The sequence below is a fragment of the Saccopteryx leptura genome, chromosome 12, assembly GCF_036850995.1.
Source record: "Saccopteryx leptura isolate mSacLep1 chromosome 12, mSacLep1_pri_phased_curated, whole genome shotgun sequence".
Classification (NCBI taxonomy): domain Eukaryota; kingdom Metazoa; phylum Chordata; class Mammalia; order Chiroptera; family Emballonuridae; genus Saccopteryx; species Saccopteryx leptura.
In genome coordinates, this window is record NC_089514.1 from 38,767,370 (window position 1) to 38,787,603 (window position 20,234).

The 20,234-nt window shown below is 37.3% G+C and overlaps 1 protein-coding gene and 1 non-coding gene across 9 annotated transcripts in view; both read left to right on the plus strand.

The window, feature by feature from the left end:
* Positions 1 to 20,234, plus strand: part of AKAP9 (A-kinase anchoring protein 9) — a 155,928-nt gene that overhangs the window by 67,813 nt on the left and 67,881 nt on the right. For 4 of the 8 annotated variants that reach the window (XM_066354352.1, XM_066354361.1, XM_066354354.1 and 1 more), the window contains 7 exons: positions 997 to 1,353; positions 4,234 to 4,458; positions 5,692 to 5,832; positions 6,316 to 6,419; positions 7,137 to 7,232; positions 8,808 to 9,013; positions 14,863 to 15,089. In XM_066354352.1, the coding sequence (XP_066210449.1) occupies positions 997 to 1,353; positions 4,234 to 4,458; positions 5,692 to 5,832; positions 6,316 to 6,419; positions 7,137 to 7,232; positions 8,808 to 9,013; positions 14,863 to 15,089 (1,356 nt within the window). The remainder of the gene's footprint in view (positions 1 to 996; positions 1,354 to 4,233; positions 4,459 to 5,691; positions 5,833 to 6,315; positions 6,420 to 7,136; positions 7,233 to 8,807; positions 9,014 to 14,862; positions 15,090 to 20,234) is intronic. The other 4 variants (XM_066354356.1, XM_066354357.1, XM_066354358.1 and 1 more) reach the window with 3 other exon arrangements.
* On the plus strand, positions 1,958 to 2,120 carry LOC136384293 (U1 spliceosomal RNA). Its single transcript, XR_010747579.1, has one exon. It is a non-coding gene; the product is annotated as a U1 spliceosomal RNA (small nuclear RNA).

Sequence of the window (20,234 nt, forward strand, 5' to 3'; positions counted from 1 at the left end):
TGTCAGAGCTAAGTCTGCTGGTGAGAGTTTCTAAGTACCTATACTAGATGGGACAAAAGTAAGTTGGGATTTAGGATCATAGTTGTTGTGAAAAGTGAAAATGAATGAAAGAGTCATACTTACCAACCACATAAATCAAGTATTTCACTTCTGGATATTTATTATAAAGAAATAAGAAAGGATAAGCACAATGATATAGTTATGATTTTATCACAGTGGTGTTTAAAATAGTGTAAGAATGGAATCAGTCTAACTGTCCAACATAGAAAATTGATTGAATACATTTATACTGTATTTGTATAATCTGAAACTTTAAACTTATTGATAATTATATGGAGGCCTGACCTGTGGTGGCGCAATGGATCAAGCGTCGACCTGGAAATGCTGAGGTCGCCGGTTCAAAACCCTGGGCTTGCCTGGTCAAGGCACATATGGGAGTTGATGCTTCCTGCTCTTCCCCCCTTCTCTCTCTCTCTCTCTGTCTCTAAAATGAATAAATAAAAATAAATAATAAATAAAAGAAAATTATATCGAAATGTATTTTTAACATGGAAATATGTTTATTATAGTTAAGCTATAAAGGAGATTATAATATTAGACTGACATTTTTCTAAGGAAAACGCATAGCTGTATGCGTATCCATATTGGTATTGAAAGAAGAAGACTGGGAGAAGAGTTACTGAAGTCATTTTTCTTGGAAGAGAGAAATCTAAGAGCTTTCTTTCTTTCTTTCTAATTTCTGTACTGAACATTTTTATTACTATCATAGTAAGAATTTTAAAACTTTAATTTTAAAAGGCAGGCAGTATAATAAATACTTTTACATTAGATTCAGCGTAAAATAAAGAGTCTTCCTGTATCACTTTATCATAGGGTTTCTTTTAGTCTTAAACCATGAGGCTGTTGTTTTCTTTAATTCATGTAATTTTTAATGGTGAATACTTTTTAAATCCTGCTGGTATTTAAAAGTCTAATCCTTTTTTGTTTATTTTTTAGGTCATTGTGTCGATGAGTGTAGCATTTGCTCAACAAGCTGAGCTATCTAGAATATCGGAAGAAAAAGAAGATACTCCATCATCCCAACAAGCACATGCTCTCTGTCAACAAGGACAACAACATTATTTAAATGAAATGAAATTGCCACAGGGTCAGGTTGGTTTTCAGACTTTTGAGACAATGCACATGAAATTTAAAGAAGAATTTAAACCACTTAGTAAGGAGTTAGAAGATGGAAAGGAAGTTCTTTTATCAAACAGTGGTAATCTTGATGATACACTCGAATCAAAGGACCATGAACTGACTATTTCAGAAGAACTCTTCTCCAAAGATAAAACGTTTATAGACAGAAAATCTGTAAGTATGCTTCCTTTAACATAAAAACTTATATAAAATTGTGACAGCCTTTGCTATACAGATACTATATTAGCAGTGATGTTGCTTAACGGAGAAGGAAAGTATCAAATTCAGTCATAACAATGATTCACATTATGAATGTGTTTTATTACTTCTGAGGTATAGGAATAAATGACAATATTATTATTGAATAATGCAAGTCTGGATCCTAGAATTCTTATTTGTCTTATGCACATTGTGCATGGTAAAATCTTAAAGTTATACCTCTATTAATTTTTAGTCAATTCAAGATTAATTATACTACAGTTTGACAGTATTTATGAATAAAAGCTTTACTTAATTTAATATGATACTATCACAAGAAAAGAGCTGCCCACGCAAGACAATTTAAAGCAGTGGTTTTCAACCTTTTTACACTTGGGTCTGGTGAAAATAGGAGAATTATTACCACTAAGGCAGAAACACCCTGAGCATAAGTGAATTCAACTAAGATCATTGGGTAAATAATCTTCATACAACATCAGGGTGGTTAACTCTTTCGCCGACTGGCCCAAAATTTCTGACAGACCAGTCCATGGACCAGTGGTTGAAAAACACGGATTTGATAGTTACCTGGCAGGGGATATTCCAAGATCATGAGGTGGTTTTTCTGGGGCGATGCTCACCCATTGCACTCTGGTTGTGCTGACCCCTGTGATTTCCCTAAATGTGGGAAACTCAACTGTATAATTTGTGGTAGTGATGGACTGCATTCATGTTCTCCCTTTTAAAAAAGAAAAGGAAAAGAAAAACACGGATTTAAAGCATTCTAGTCTGTGAATATCAATTCTTTACTTACTCACTAATGGAGAATCAATTCTGTGTCTATATCTCAGCTGTGCCTTTAACAGAAAATAAAGTCTACCTATTTTTAAATTATCTAAGTTCAAATTTTTATTAATGTTTAGGATAGGTTGTGTCTTGTTAGTGGCTTATTCAAATAAAATTGTCAGCTCTTTATACAGTACAAAACAAGGTATTCATGAAAACTTCTTTAGTTTACCAGCAACTATTCAAGGCTGAGTAATCAGGATGATTTGTTTAAGTAGTAGCTCTTTAGGAATTGAAGTACTTGTAGAAACCCATAGGAGCTGACTTCTTATGAGTAGGAGAAAGTGGAATAATAGTACTTATTTCCAAATAAAATTTATTGGAGATTGGCTCTTATCAGGCAGTTCTCTGTATTACTGTCCTGACCACTAGCATAATATAAATTAAATAGGTAACATTTCTCATGTTTTATAAATTTAACTTCAAAATATAGGTGTTACATTTATATAGGGTGGGGCAAAAGTAGGTTTACAGTTGTGAGTACACAAAACAAAAAGTTTATTCTTATATTGTTATTTACTAATTATGTTATTTTCCATGTGAACAACTTTAAACTAACTTTTGCCCCACCGTGTTATTTCCCCATTATAAAATATCAAGAGGAAAAATGGAGTTTTAGCTTCATTAAGAGTAGGATCTTGCCCTGGCCGGTTGGCTCAGCGGTAGAGCGTCGACCTAGCGTGCGGAGGACCCGGGTTTGATTCCCGGCCAGGGCACATAGGAGAAGCGCCCATTTGCTTCTCCACCCCTCCGCCGCGCTTTCCTCTCTGTCTCTCTCTTCCCCTCCCGCAGCCAAGGCTCCATTGGAGCAAAGATGGCCCGGGCGCTGGGCATGGCTCTGTGGCCTCTGCCTCAAGCGCTAGAGTGGCTCTGGTCGCAACATGGCGACGCCCAGGATGGGCAGAGCACCGCCCCCTGGTGGGCAGAGCACCGCCCCATGGTGGGCGTGCCGGGTGGATCCCGGTCGGGCGCATGCGGGAGTCTGTCTGACTGTCTCTCCCTGTTTCCAGCTTCAGAAAAATGAAAAAAAAAAAAAAAGAGTAGGATCTTGAGCCCTGGCCGGTTTGCTCAGTGGTAGAGCGTCGGCCTGGCTTGCAGGAGTCCCGGGTTCGATTCCCAGCCAGGGCATACAAGGGAGGCGCCCATCTGCTTCTCCACCCCTCCCCCTCTCCTTCCTCTCTGTCTCTCTCTTCCCCTCCCGCAGCCAAGGCTCCATTGGAGCAAAGTTGGCCCGGGCGCTGAGGGTGGCTCCATGGCCTCTGCCTCAGGCGCAGAATGGCTCTGGTCGCAACAGAGCGATGCCCCAGATGGGCAGAGCATCTCCCCCTGGTGGGCATGCTGGTTGGATCCGGTCGGGTGCATGTGGGAGTCTGTCTGCCTGCCTCCCCGTTTCCAACTTCAGAAAAATACAAAATACAAAAAAAAAAAAAAGTAGGATCTTGAGTATCCTTCTTAATTTTTCTCCCTTAGAATTAGACTACTTCTAAACTAACTGATAAATAGCTATTTTGCTTTTGAAGAATAACATGTAGAATGATAATAAACTAACCTCATATTAAGAATTATAATTAACTCATCTCTCTCCTTTCTTTCCTGTCTATCCCTCTCTCTGACTCTCTCTCTGTCTCTGTCCAAAAAAAAAAAAAAAGTCTATTTTAGCCTGACCTGTGGTGGCACAGTGGATAAAGCGTCGACCTGGAACACTGAGGTCTCCAGTTGGAAGCCCTGGGCTTGCCTGGTCAAGGCACATATGGGAGTTCATGTTTCCTGCTCCTCCCCCCTTCTCTCTCTTTCTTTCTCTTTCTCCTCTCTAAAATGAATAAATAAAATCTTAAAAGAATTATAATTAAGACATGCTTTTTAAAAAATCATTTATAATAATTATGTATATAAAAATATCAGATACTTTGTGGGGTTAATAGTAGAATTGCTTTTATATTTCTTTAAAATATTGATTCTGACTTATTTCTACAAAATGTGTTATGGTTGAATTTTTTTTAACTTTTATAGATCCATGATGAGATTTTGGTATCAAGCATGGATGCTTCTCGACAGCTATTGTTAAATGAAGAACAGTTAGAAGATATGAGGCAGGAACTAGTACGACAATACCAAGAACACCAACAGGCAACAGAACTGTTGAGGCAGGCACACATGCGTCAGATGGAGAGACAGCGAGAAGACCAGGAGCAGCTACAGGAAGAGATTAAGAGACTGAATAGACAACTAGCCCAGGTAAGTGTCTCAGCGACCCTTTTCTCCCTAGTTAATATAGTAGTATTCTTTATATATAGCCTTTAAAAAAAGGGCAGAATTATTGGCAAGATCTGAATAATACAAATATTCAAAATCAGGAATAGGCTCCATCAGCATAGCAGCCTTAGGTCTTGTTAGAGAAATCTGACTCATTATTGGAGTGTGGTGTGTCCCTACCATTTTATTTCTCTTTCTTTGCAGGCACTGGAAAAGGGGCTGCAGGGTTGTTTGTTTTTTCTTAATCATTCCATTAACTGTATGTGGCAAAAACACTGACAATTTTGGAAAATTTTTGTGCTGAGGTGCAGTTAATATTCAGTTTTCCCATATTCATTTATGATTTTATGACCACCAATTAGCACAGGGGTCTCAAACTCACGGCCGTGCGGCCCGCCCACCAATTTTGTGCGGCCTGCAGACTAATCAAACTTCGTGGATTAATCTGCGGGCCACACAAAATTGGTGGGTGGGCCGCATGCGGCCGCAGGCCGTGAGTTTGAGACTCCTGAATTAGCATCCCCAAGGTTTACCTTTATCTGTCCTTAACTCTTATCTTTTAAATCGTGAATGGAAATCTGAAGTAGTATGTTTCTTGATCTTTGTCCAAGGAACCATCTCTTCTGATTTGAGAAATGCAAATTTACGAAATGCTCTAATCCCTTTCTTGGCTGAATTTACATACTCCTTGGTATTTGGGATCTGGATTCTTATCAATTGCTGTATATGATATACTTACAAAATCATTGCAGAAAAGCAACAAATATTTTATAAAAGTTATTTAAAATTTATTCAGTTTTTCAAACTTAAGCTAAAAGGAGAAATAAGAAATAGAGAACTATTTAAAAATGTTCTTTCAAATAGAGAATAATAGCAAATTGGGAATTGACAAATCATTTGGGAAAACTATTTTTTGCTTTTCTTCATCTCATTTTGTGAATTTAAACTGAATTTTCAATGCAAAATTGGTATATAAAATAATATTATTTGAGTTGCACAAATTCCTAAATATTTGGGCTTGATTAGCATTTTGGGTTTTTGTTCAAATTTTGCATTGAACTTTATATATGCTTTTAACCCCTTATAATGGGATAAGAATCGTAGGTAGAACCGGGGTCTGTTGGTCCCAGGGGGTTAAAACAAAATCTGCTTAATATTTCTGCCTTTATCTTCTGTCGCAAACAATATTCTCTCATGACCTTTTTTCTTATTTAGAGATCCTCAATAGATAATGAAAACCTGGTTTCAGAGAGAGAGAGGGTGCTTTTAGAGGAGCTGGAAGCACTAAAGCAGCTGTCTCTAGCTGGAAGAGAGAAGCTGTGTTGTGAGCTGCACAACAGCAGTACGCAAACACAGGTAGTGTGGACTTTGACTCCCCTAGGAGCAGTGGATCAACAATGCAGTACGATCTGTTTGTCTTTATTGTTGGCGTGAAATGTGTTTCTTATAGGTATTGCACTTAAAATATTTGTGATTGCTTACATGTGAGGTAGGTGGAGCCAAGATGCCTTACATTCCACTTAAGGTAATATGAATCTGACATTGCTGGGCAGCAGCTTGTCTCACCAGCGACCAACCCAACAAACTTGATTGTCGTACTATAGCATGCATTAGCTTGAACTCATTGAGTTTTTCATCTGTAATCTAGAGTCTTTTATCTTTTTTTGATAATGCTAATCTCTTGATAGAATATAGTTAAATATTATTTTGTATAGTATCTATTCTGCATGTAGAGCTTTCTTTTTCACCTCATAAGAACTTAAAGAATGACATGCTACTTCCAAGATGACAGGTTTTCTTTCTGTCTTGTCTTCTCTACCTTTACACAAACTTAAACAGGATGAAAATGAAAGCCAGGGGGAAGTAGACGAACAGACCATTAAAGAAAAGGAATTGGACAGAAAACTTGAAGAAGTGCCTCCTGATATTCTGTCCAATGAAAGGTATACAGAATATGTGTTTTTTTTAATACAAATGAATTAAAATAGTTGTTTTAGTGTTATAAACTTTATTTGTCCTTTTTATCTTGTACATTTATTTATATGTTATGCTGATATGTAAAGAGTAACAAGTTTTGGTCATTTAAATAGACAAACATTTAAAAATCTTTTGTATATAAAGTAATTTTTTAAGATACTGATCAGATAATTAACACAGTAACTGTTTAGGCATTATTTGGTTCTTGAACCTTTCTGGATCAATTTTAGTTTGCTCATAAGGCATTTTTATACTAAAAAACAAAATTGTATTTGTGGGTTTATGCCTTCACTGGGTAGAAAGGCATTCAGTACAAGGTGTACCCTCTGGTTTGTTCATAATGAGGAAAAAAATTAAGTGTGATAAGTCCACATGTAGCTTTCATTCATTTACTGCTTAACAAATGAGAACTTTTAATCCATATTCCACTTTTACAGAGTACTAAATTAGTCATCCAGTGTTAACAAAACTTTCCCTGACTCTGATTTTGTGATATGTAAAATATAAATGAGAATAGTTATCCCACAGTAATATTAAGGACTTTAAGCACAATATTTTAAATTTTTTGTTCAAATGAAAATAGTTTAATTTTAAATTAAAACTAATATCTACTAACTTAATTTCCTCCTTTTCCAATTTCTGTGATTGTCAACCCTCTGTGTCCTCCTAACCTCCTTCCTCAGCTTGCATGGAGGAATTTGGCCCCTAAGGTTTTGGCTTCCCCATTGGATCATCAGTATGGAACACAGTCAGTACGGAACTCAAACAAGAAAGACAGTGTATGAAAATTAGAGTTACCATAGCAATATAAAATAAACAAAATGTTTATTTTATAATCATAAAATAATTATTTTATAAATGTTTATGTTATAATAGAGATAACTTATTTTTATCTCAATTAGGTATATTTTTTAAATTATACAATATTTAATTATTATAAATTTTTGTAGTGAGTGCTGATAAATTAGTATTCTTTTTTTTTTACCACCATATTAATTTATTTTTCTTATGTAGAAATGTTTTCAAAATATTCTAGTCCTGGGGTGTTGGGCTTGAACATAATCTGAGGAAAAGTTAAACTAAAACCCTTGACTTACTCTCTACTAACTAAATTACTTAGAGTTTTATTTTTAATATTCTTGCTTATATAAGCAGAGAACTTGATCTAGGTGCAAAAATAGAACTGCCTCTTTCACTTGACAGATACTGAAGGGAAAAGTCTGCATTTATTACCTTGTCTTAAAATAGTTATGCCATGTGCCTGTGTAAACAGATATCCTTTAACCTGGTTGTTGGTGCTCTCCCACAGTGTGACATTGAGACAGAAAGCTGTCTTAAGACAGACGACCTTCTCTATGAAAGTCTTTTATTTTGTCTACATGTATTAAATATCAAGTTTGCCACTGTAATACCTTTGTTGAATTAAGCTGTTAGGATAAGAGAATTGTTTAGTTATTCAGAGAATTAATCAGATCATCTTCTGAATCACCATTTATAGAATTTTATTTTTTGACATGGAAAGATGTTTGTGTTTAGCAAAATTGAGCCCTTACAAAAACAGTTTGTCCACAATAATCCCATTTTTTAATAATTTATTTATGAGAGAGATGGGGGAAAGTCTAGAAGGATAGGCATTAAAATGTTAATGGTGATTATCTCTGAGTGCTGAGATATTTTGGTGGATGGTTAGTAGTATTTTCTAACTTTTTAAAAAATAAAAATTATTACTTGTCTTTTAAAAAAAGAAAAATACAACTTCATTTTATGTGGTTGAAAATAGTTTTCTTCTGCTGGTTGAAATGAGGGTGGTGTATGTAACCTGAGAAATTTCTGTGTCTGGAGTGGATATAAGGGCCTGTAATAATCCCCTCTGGTGTTAGCAGATAGTAAATTGCACAATAGACCTTTTAAAAAGTAGGTCTTTGCTAATTTTGTAATTTAATCGTCTAGCTCATCACCATTAATTTATACAAATACATATTTTTTATGGTAGAATTTTAAAATATGTTGTTGGACCCAAAGAAATTAAATGTAAAATATACATGAATAACCATGAATGTTATTACCAGTTTAATAATTTACATATGTGTGGATTGGGTACTACCACACTTTTTAAAAATTACCTTTTGCATCTCCTTAAAATTATTTTTTAATCTGGAAACTTTTAAATTTGTAAAGTAAATCAGAAACAAAAAGGACTTCATTTTAGGTGCTGTTGCCTATTATTTTAATAGAGACGGTCATATGATGCTTTATTTTTTAAGCAAATATTTTATAGTACATTTCCTGTGAGACATAAGCAAAGTGCTTTTAAAAAGTTAAACATTTTAATAAACGTTTCTTGATCTCTGCAGGTATGCACTTCAGAAAGCTAATAACAGACTCCTGAAGATCCTTTTAGAAGTTGTAAAGACAACAGCAGCTGTTGAGGAGACAATTGGTCGTCATGTCCTTGGTATTCTAGATAGATCTAGTAAAGGCCAGTCATCTGCCAGCCTGATTTGGAGGTCAGAATCAGAGGCACCTATAAAGTCATGTGTCCATGAGGAACACACAGGAGGTACTACTTTATATTCTACTGAAACTGTCATCAATAAACCTTGGAGTTCAAGGCGCACTGTGCCATTTATTGAAAATACAGAAAATATTGAAGTATTTTCCAATAAAAAGGTCTCCAAAAACAGTCGTTAGAGCCACTCTTCTCAAAACACCATTATGGATAGTATTTGCAAGTAGGTGTCTTAGAGTTGTCATTATAAATACTCAGGGATACCACTGCACTATATAAATCAGAGGCTGTTTAATTTCTCTGCTAGTAAAAGAAAAATATTGCATCACCACTCAGGACCACTCAGTAACCATAATGTGTAGGCACTGTCATGCAACCACCCTATAAATGAAGGAAAGATTAGAGCTAAAGAACCTTTAAGAACCATATATCAGTTTCACATTGTCTGTTGAGATGGTTAGAAGAAAGTCTTTTTAAGAAATCCAAGATTTGAATTATGTTTGGACTGTCTGCTGCTCCGTCCTTTCTTCCTTTTGAAAACGTGATGTGAAGTATGGCAGAATGTGTGTGGATCCAGCAACTGAAAGAATAGTATTAAAATACAAAAGGAAAAATTCTTTCAGAATGTGTGTGGATCCATACAAGAATAGAATGATGTTCTTGTCTCTTTCTCTCCCTTCCTCTCTCTCTAAAACCAATAAATTAAAAAAAAAATTAGTAATATTTATTTATCATTTAATTACTCAGTCTTTGTTTTTATGTTAAACAATGATATTCTAGTCTTACTAGTAAAATTAGGATGACCATTTAATATCATTTGGGGACACTTACCAGATTCATTTTGCATCTTGAAGGTGTTACTGGTGATGTCTGCTGTCAGTTCTTGAGTTCAGCAAAGAAAGAATTTAGAGCCAAGAACTCAAGTGCAAGAGGAAGTTTATTTAGCCTGCAAAGCTAAAGTACACTCAGAGAAGATTTGAGTGGGCTGCTCAGAGCACCGCCTTGGCCTTTTAGAAAGAAAGTCACGGAGGGAAAGAAGTGAGCCAGCTAGGCTGCATGAACTCAGGAAACAGGTTACAGAGGCAGAAGAAAGGCTCTTCGAAAGAGACGTTCAGAGGGGTTAGCCTGGGACGAGCTGCCACTGCCCACTACTCCCCTGGCTGCAAGTCTCATGGGGATCCTCGGAACATAGGAGGAAAAAAGCAAAGACACAAGCCTGAAGAAAGAAAGCTTGGGCATGCTCTAGAGATAGAGCACGCGTTGGGTTCTTTGTCTTTAAGAGTTTTTATCTATTTTCTAAATTGGGAATTTTAGGGGAGGTTGCAGGGGAGGATCTCAATAGAATATTCGTTAGCTTTCCAGGTGTGCCTTATATGTGCTGATGCATATTGAGGGGTCAGGGTCATTCTCTCTCATCAGTTTTCACCTTCAAAGAACGTCACTGAAGAGGGACTGGGACCGCGGCAGGTCCACCCCAGTACAGTCTGGAATGTATAAAATAAGACCTTGCAATTCATTATCTGCCTGTAAATTGCTCACCAGTTCGTTCAGCTGTCTGTCTCAGTTTCCTCATCCCACTTGCCAAGGAATTTTCCTAGCTTCTAACTTACCTGCCTCAAAGGAAATGCAGAATTAATGTAATTTATAATTTAACACCTTGAATTTTTCATAAACTTTGAGGAAAATAATTGGCTTTAAAATATTGACACAGTGTTTCAAATGTAACAATTATTCCTGACATTTCTTCATATTTTTAATAGATGCATTATTGTAAAACTAATATGAACTTTTGGTCCTATTTAATATAAGAGGAAAAGTTCACTCAATCTGATTGTGATGCAACTTCTCCTTTTTCATTTTTTTTTTTATTTATTCATTTTGAGAGTAGAGAGAGAGGGAAAGGGGGGAGGAGCAGGAAGCATCAACTCCCACATGTTCCTTAGACCAGGCAAGTGCAGGGTATTGAACTGGCGACCTCAGCATTCCAGGTTGCTGCTTTATCCACTGTGCCACCACAGGTCAGGCTGCTTTTTCATTTTCATATGTGAGTTTGTGTCGGAGCTAGCACTTGTGATCTCTTTTCAGCCTTCATGTCTGAACTTGCTTAGATTTTAAACATGTATGGACTTGTTAACTCTAAAAAAACAAATAATTGGTTTGTTAATGTTTGCTTCCTCATAAGAGTAACCTAGTTTATGAAATTGAAGGAACATTTTGAGACCATGTGAAATCACCTGAACATGAATGAATATTAGACTAGTTCATAAAAAGGGATTCCCCCAGGATATGTTGAAAGAAAATTGCTGCAGCCTGCACTGTGCTGGTTCCCAGTAGAATGCATACACTCCCTTAGGAAGCCAAGGGCTGAAGGAATCTCATCTGTTGGAACTTCCTTTTGGAGCAGTGTGATGTTACAGAAAGAATGCTGGATTAGTAAATAGAAGGCCCTTGATTCTTGTCCTAGTTCACTGTGACCTGAGTACATCTCTTAGTCTCCTAGGGCTCTTCAGTTGAGTTTTTTCACCTGTCAGGTATGAGAGTCAGACTAGAGTCAGTGGTTTCCAGTTGGAGTCTAGAGATCTTCTGAAGGCCATTGGGACAGAGGAGGGCTCTATCATAACACCCACCCTACTTTAACTGAGAACCTTATTGTCATCTGTGTGGAATCAACCTGGTATAACCATTATCTGCAATTTATTTTTTTAATTTATTGATTTTAGTGACAGAGGGAGGGAGGGAGAGAAAGAGACGGGAACATTGATCTGTTCCTGCATGTGCCCTGACTGGGGATCGGACCCGCAACCTCTGCTTCCAGACGATGCTCCAGTCCGAGAGCTCTCAGGCCAGGGCCATTATCTGCTATTTTTAAGACACAGATCTGAGTAGGCCCAATTGGAAATCATGAATCTGTACACCAAACTGACCATTTTGAGATTTCTGTTGGTATGCTATGATATTGCCCTGTTAATGTATATTCTATGATTTCTTCCTAGAACTATTATAAATGAAGTATAAACTTGATGTATTTCTCTTTCATTTCATGGGAATAAAGTTTTATTTCTTCTTTGGAACATATTCAGATTATTTTTGTTTAAATCTTCAGAATGTTAATAATATATATTAGGCTAGTTGATATCTTCATTTTTTTCCTAGGTACTTTAATATCTTCTTTGTTCATTATACATTTGAAAAAAAATTAAATATCCTCTATTTTTTGCTTGAGATTTTCTCTGTGTAATACACAGTCTCTCCAGTCTTTTCCTCACCACTGGTTGCTTCTTTGTACCCAAAAAAGGAAAGAAAAGGCTTTGGTTGGCTTTCTGGACTTTGCTCCTCCATCTCTAGGTAAACCTCAGCAGCCTTGACGAGAGACTGGGCCAGTCCTCCCTCCACCAGCACTGGTTTCTGTCCCTACAGCACCAAAACTGCTTTCTCAAAGGTCAATAGCACCTCGCAGTTGTCAAATCCAGTATATCTTCTCAGTCCTTGTCCTATTTGACCTGAGACAAGTAACATTACTGTACTGAAATTTCTACCTTTTGAAACATTTTTGTCTCCTGGAATATCTCTCTTTCTACTGTTTTTTTAAAATAATGACTTCTGTCATCTAAGAATCATGTAAGGTGGAAACCCAGAATCATCTTTTACTACTTTCTTTCTTGTCTTAAACATTCAGTCTTCTCCAACCTGTGCCCGGTCTTCCTCATCTTATTTCGTGTCTTCCACACTTATCATCTGGGCGATTGATACTGCTTTCTCATCACCCTCTTTTTTTCTCCAGCTCTTCCTCTGCACTGCTGCAGTTTGTGTCCTGGTTCACAGGTTGGATGTTATCTTTCTGCTCAAAAAAATCATTTACTTCCCCATTATTAGCAAAAACCCAGTGTCCTGCCTGACCAGGCGGTGGCGCAGTGGATAGAGCATCGGACTGGGATGTGGAAAACCCAGGTTCGAGACCCCGAGGTCGCCAGCTTGAGCACAAGCTCATCTGGGTTGAGAAAAAAAAAAAAAAAAAGCTCACCAGCTCGGACCTAAGGTCACTGAGCAAGGGGTCACTCGGTCTGCTGAAGGCCCACGGTCAAGGCACGTATGAGAAAGCAATCAATGAACAACTAAGGTGTCGCAACAAGAAACTAATGATTGATGCCTCTCATCTTCTCCGTTCCTGTCTGTCTGTCCCTATCTATCCCTCTCTCTGACTCTCTCTCTGTCCCTGTAAAAAAATAAAAATAAAAATAAAAACCCAGTGTCCTGTGAAATTTAAAACCATTCACAACTTGGGTCCAGCCTACCTTCCATCTGCCTCTTTCGGCTCTTCCGGTCACCGCACCCTCCTTCTCCACATGCTGTCGCCCAGACAGCCTTGACTCCCATTGTATCAGGCCATCTCTTTCCCCAGATTTGTCCTGTTCTCTGTGCACATTAGAAAGAAAAGGTCACTAGCATGCATTTAATTCTCAGGTAAAGTTGCTGTACAGTTACAAGTATTTTTTGCTTGCTTAAACACTCATTGTAAACCATTAGTATTTCTTGCTTCCATAGCTTCTTTAAAAATATCATTTATTTTCTAGAGTACTTTAGTAACTTTACAACATCAGAATTAATTTTAAATGCCAGGATCATTTGAGCTCATGTATATAAAATATCTCTATTAAGACATTTCGTTTTGAATATGTGGTTAATGTAAGTAAATACCAGTCTAGTCTGTTTTTTAATTTTGAGAATAAAAATACAAAGTGAAAATTATATTAACTGTTATTCCAATAATTAGATAAAGCTGTGAAATAGCAAGCTTATAAAATCATTTCCTAGAATGCAGTTATGTACTTTTCAGCCAGTGACTTATACAGAGTAGATGCTTGTTGAATAGTGAATATTGAATTGTGCTGAATACAGATATTGTATCTGAAACTGCATCTGGCGTTGTTAGAACACGAGATTAAAGATGTATACTTAATGTGGCACAGCTACACTAACAAGACTTTTTAATAAATAGCTGTTATTCTCCTGGCTGACTGTGTCAATGTGAATGTTTATTCCACAAATTAAAGTTCCTATACTTTTAATTTGCTAACTTAGCAGTTACTGATAAATATATACTATGTGTAATAAAAGAATAGGTCGTTTCTCTTAAGGAAATGTCAGTGTTGGGTTGTAGCACGTTTTCTCGGATGAGTGCTGTATTCCATGGCAGTGATGAATAACCTATACTTTTATTTCTAAAGCTTATCTTCTGCCCATGTAAACTCAATTTTTTTATGTAAAAAATAAGAATAATGTATATACATAAGTCCATAGTTAAATTAGATGCTCATTAGTCTAACTTCTTCCCAGTTTACCTCTTATAAAAGTAGCAAGCTGCAAAATGATCTTAGTCTTTGTTACTGCCCAAGGTGGCATGAGTGATGGTGCCTAGTATGGTGCTCAGAATCAGAGGGTCTGCTCCAAACACAAGCAGGCACTTCTGTTCTCCATACATCTGGAACATCCCATTGCATAATTTTTCTTTTCATGTGTTTTTTTATTACACTATGTAAACTCCTTGAGGATGGGATCCAGCTCTCGTCACTTACGTGTCTCCATTACTTAGTAAACCCTATATGGTAGGCACTTACCTGTTGAAGGTTGTTTGAAATATTTTTAATAAAAAAAGGTGGCAAATAACCCAAATACTAATTTCTGCAAAGCCCTATTAGTATACATTATTCCTTTACATTTTTACCTATTTGGTTATCAGATAATATTATATTCTGTATTTATTTATTTTGTTGCATTGTTGTTAAAAGACCTTTGTAGTGTCAATGATTTTAAGTGTTAATTTGATTTTATTTAACCTTTTTTACTATAGTTATTTATTATAATTAATTTGTACCTTTAAAATACTGTTATTCTAATTACAGATGTATCTATACCAGCTTATTCTGGAAGTGACATGCCAAGAAATGACAGTAGCATGTGGTCAAAAGTAACTGAGGAAGGAACAGAACTGTCACAACGGCTCCTGAGGAGTGGTTTTGCTGGAACTGAAATTGATCCTGAAAATGAAGAACTTATGCTGAATATAAGCTCTCGACTACAGGCAGCAGTTGAAAAACTGCTAGAAGCCATAAGCGAAACTAGTAGTCAGGTAACCTCCGTATATTGCAAATGTACTGAGTTTGAAATATGTTTTCTTTTAAACCAGGAAACAATGAAATGTTTTCTCTCTACAGTTCCACAGAAATGTGTATAGGCTCCCCTTAATAATTGGTTGTCTTTGTGACAGCCAACACTGGTATCAGTAGTCTTCTTTTCAGGTAAAGGTTCATGTAAAGTGCTGATAGATTCTTCTGGTTCTAAAATTGATTTTCTAGATTGTTACATGTTTCTTGTTTTTGATACCAAAAGAGATTTTTAACTTCACTATTATATGAAATATTCCACTATAATTCAAAGGACCTAGTATAGGCTAAAGAATCTTAAAAATTAAGAACAAATTTGGAGGACTTATGCTACCTGAGGTTGAGGTTTAATATAAAGCTACAGTATTCAGGCCCTGGCCGGTTGGTTCGGCGGTAGAGCGTCGGCCAGCGTGAGGGGGACCCGGGTTCGATTCCCGGCCAGGGCACATAGGAGAAGCGCCCATTTGCTTCTCCACCCCGTCCCCCTCCTTCCTCTCTGTCTCTCTATTCCCCTCCCGCAGCCAAGGCTCCATTGGAGCAAGGATGGCCCGGGCGCTGGGGATGGCTCCTTGGCTTCTGCCCCAGGCGCTACAGTGGCTCTGGTCGCGGCAGAGCGACGCCCTGGAGGGGCAGAGCATCGCCCCCTGGTGGGCAGAGCATCGCCCCTGGTGGGCGTGCCGGGTGGATCCTGGTCGGGCGCATGCGGGAGTCTGTCTGACTGTCTCTCCCTGTTTCCAGCTTCAGAAAAATACAAAACAAAATAAAATAAAAAAAATAAAGCTACAGTATTCAATACAGTTCTGTACTGGTAAAGAGTAAAGACCAATGAAGCAACATTGAAGTTCCAGAAATAAACCCACATATGTAATAATCAAATGACTTTTTCAACAAAGACTGCAAAGCGATTTAATGGGAAAATAAAAACTTTTCCAAAAATTTTGGAACTAGATATCTAGATGGAAAAAAAAGTAACCCTAGCCCCCACTTCACAACATACAAAAAAATTATTCCAAGATAGATCATAGATCTAGTTATAAAAAATAAAGCTATAAAGCTTCTAGAAGAAAACCTAGCATAATATCTTCATGACTAGGGAATAAACATAGCATTGCTAGAGAATCCACAGAAAGCTAACCATAATTTTATTTGATTGAGGATGTTAATCTTAATTGTTATATCTGCTGTGTTTCTCTACTGTAATTACTTTTTTCTTTGTAATTAATATCTTGGACAGTAGTATAGTTTTTCCATAAATTTCCACCCACTAATTTTAGCATCCATTGGCAGATTTTTGTGTACAATTATTACTATGGTGTTCTACTGAAGCTTTTATTTTCCATATTCCTTTCATTTTCAATTGGTGTTTTCTGTAACAGCTGTCTCCTCATTCACATTTATTTAACTAATCAGGATCCATATGGACTCATGGCTATTTTTTTTACTGGATTATAATCTAGTATTATAGTATTGTGTTTTGTTTCCAGCTTTGGCATTGAGAACTCTCAGGTTGGCTTTTGTGCCCTTTCAAAGTGTTTAGTTTTTAAGCATGTGTACTATGAGTGGGTCCAGTTCCATCTTGTATTTTTTCAGACTCAGCCCTAGAGTCAACTGCTTTTCCAAAGACTTCAGGTTCTTTTTATTGGAGAATGACATTTAGAAGCCAAGATATGGATGCTAGATGTGCGTATTATTACTAGGGTGTCATGACTTCTAGATCCTCTCAGCAAACAACTTGAAAATAAATGTAGTATATTATCCCATGCATCTATATATATTTCTTTATTTGTATATATAGTGAAAAGCATAAGTTCATACTTATACCCATAATTTCACAGCTAATCTATTGAATATATTCCTGTGAAAAGCAAATTTAATAATTAGAGTACAGTATTTGTGCATGTTTTGTCTTTAGCCTTATAAAGTCAAAATACTGGTTTTTCAAAGTATCTTAGTTAACTTTTTCCTTTCCAACCCCATTCAATTTAATATAGTTAGAATCATTTGTTACAATTTTGATTCCATTTTGGGTTCTCCCACATTCTGGTTAATTTTTAAATTTTACATATCATAAAATTCACTCTTTGTGTGGACAGCTCTTTTGATTATGACAGAAGCATAGAAATATGTATCTGTCACTACAAACATGTTACAAATAGTTCCATCACCAAAGTTCCCTGGTGCTGCTCTTCTGAAGTCTGCCCCTCCTCCAACTCCTGCCCTTGGCAGCCACTGGTTGCTTTCCATCCCATAGTTTCGTCTTTTCCAGAGTGTCATAAATGAAATTATGTATCATGCTTTCTTTTGGATCTGGCTTCATGGCCTTAACAAAGTGTATTTAAGATTCATATGTGTTGTTACCTGTATTAATAGTTCCTTTTTATAACTGGGGAATATTTTATTGTATGGATGCTATGTATCCATTTACTGTTTAGAAGACATACAGATTATTTCCAGTTTGGGGTCATTAGAGAGTTTTGTATAGTAATCTAATTTATCTTTCAAAAGGATTAGAAATAGACTTGATGGATGGCAGGAATGAATGGGGCCAGGGCAGAAGCATAGAAACCAGTTAAGAGAAGCCACTTTGCTAGACTTACAGGTTAGGTGATCGAGTTAACATCTGAACCCTGGCAGTCTGGCTTCAGAGTCTATGCTCTTAACTGCCACTTTCTCTGCCCTTTGGAAATGAAAGGAGTTAATCACTCTGTCAACTACTGCTACTGGGACATGAAAGTTACAGACTGAGACATGGATCTGAAATCTGTGTGGTCATGGTAAGCTTACAAGAGCAGTTTCAGTGGAGTAATGAAGATGAAAGTGTAATTCGAGAGAAAATTTTAGGAAAGGAACAAAAGACTAAAAAGACAAGTACAAACTAGGTAAGTTAAGAAGAAAATTTGTGATGAAAGGTATAGCATGTTGGTGTAGCTGGTATGATGTGTGCAAGGCCTGAATAGTTTTGTGTCCTAAACAGTCAAAGGGGGAGTGTGGGAAACTGCTTGAAACTGAGGGTAGAGGGCTGGGCATTGGTTACATGTCAAGTTCTTTATGAAGTTCAGGAGTATTAACTTTTTGCTGAAAAGTTGGGGAGTTGTTTAAATATTTTTGGCAATAAAATAAAAATATCAAATTTGTGTTTTAGATTTCTGACATGGTAGTATGATTGATGGATAGGCAGGAAGATGGTAAGGACAGGTGCTGAATGTAGAGAAACAGGAAACTTAAAACATTCCAAGAGAGAAGTGATAAAGATCAAGTTAAGCCCTGGCTGGTTGGCCTAGTGGTAGAGTGTCGGCAGATATCCCAGGTTCAATTCCCGGCCAGGGCACACAGGAGAAGCACCCATCTGCTTTTCCACCCTTCCCCTCTCCTTTCCCTCTATCTCTCTTTCCCCTCCAACAGCCAAGGCTCTATTGGAGCAAAGTTGGCTCAAGTGCTGAGAATGGCTCCATGGCCTCCACCTCAGGCGCTAGAATGGCTCCAGTTGCAACAGAGCAGCACCCCCAGATGGGCAGAGCATTGCCCCCTAGTGGGCATGCCGGGTGGATCCCGGTGGGGCACATGCAGTAGTCTGTCTTTCTGCCTCCCTGCTTCTCACTTCAGAAAAATACCAAAAAGAAAAAAAAAAAAGATCAAATTAAGTAAGGAGGAAATTGATATAAAAATTTTTAGGAAGTTGAATTTGATAGAAGTTGGTGTCAGTAGTTGGATGTGGAAGATAAGGAAAAGGGGAGGACATCAGGCATGATTCTTGACTCTACCAAGTTGTTAGTATATTTTGTTTACTGAGATAAAGGATGCAAAGTAAGTGACTAATGAATTCTGTTTCAGATTATCTGAGTCTGAAGGGGGCATCTAGTAAAGATTTGCTGGAGTCTAGAGTTTGGGGAGAACTAGACTGGATGTTGTCATCACTTGAAAACTTTTGAATCCTTGGTGTTAGAGAGCATACAGAACTAATATTTTTGTGCTGGTGGAATGCTGACACTTAAAAGAGACAATAGGTAGATATGTCTACAAAGGAGATCAAGATTGGGGAATAAGAGGAGCATTAAGCCAGTCGTGTCATTAAAGTGAGAAAAGGAGTGATTTTGTAAAAGTATCAAATACCATGGAGAAGTCATAGAAGCTGAGGATGTGGTGTTACCAATGACCTTGTTGAGAACAGTTTTATGGAGTTGGTAGAGGAAAAATTCAGTATTCATGGAGTTAAAGAAAAGGAGTTGAGCCTGACCAGGCAGTAGCACAGTAGATAGAGTGTCAGACTGGGACATAGAGGACCCAGGTTTGAAACTTCAAGGTTGCCAGCTTGAGTGTGGGATCATCTAGTTTGAGCAAGGCTCACCAGCTTGAGCCCAAGGTTGCTGGCTTGAGCAAGGGGTCACTTGCTCTGCTCTAGCCCCCCAGTCAAGGCACATATGAGAAAGCAATCAATGAACAACTAAGGTGCTGCAATGAAGAATTGATGCTTCTCATCTCCCTCCCTGTCTGTCCTTATCTGTCTCTCTCTCTGTCTCTGTCACACACAAAATGGAATGGAGTTGAAAAATAGCAATTTCATGACATATAACTGAGAAAAAACAGAAGAGCACTGGCTTAAGAAGGGGAGTGCTTTTTTAAAGGTTGGAATAGTTTATATTCACTAGCAGAGTTGAAGATACAGAGGGGATGCGCTTTGTGGAGCCAGCTCTGGGGAGGTGAGGGTGGACACCAGAACACAGATGGAAGATGTGGCCTTTGAATCAGAGACACCCACTCTCCATTAAGACTGGAGAGGGGGATTATTGCAGGTGATTTGGGGCTAGTGTTTGGGGTTGGGGAGGAAATGCATTGAAAAGGCCCCATAATCAAAGTAAATATTGTCAAGTTTTTTTTTTTAATTTTACTTAGAAAATTAAAAATAGCAGGGTAACATTGATCAATATTAGTACATAGGTTTCAGGTAAACATGTGTATAGCATTTGAACTGTTGATTATGTTGTATACCCATCACCCAAAGTCAAATCATTTTCTGTCCCCTTATATTTGACCCTCTTTACGGTCTCCCTTCCCTCCCCCTGGTAACCACTTCACTTTTATCTATGTCCACAAGTCTCAATTTTGTGTCCCAC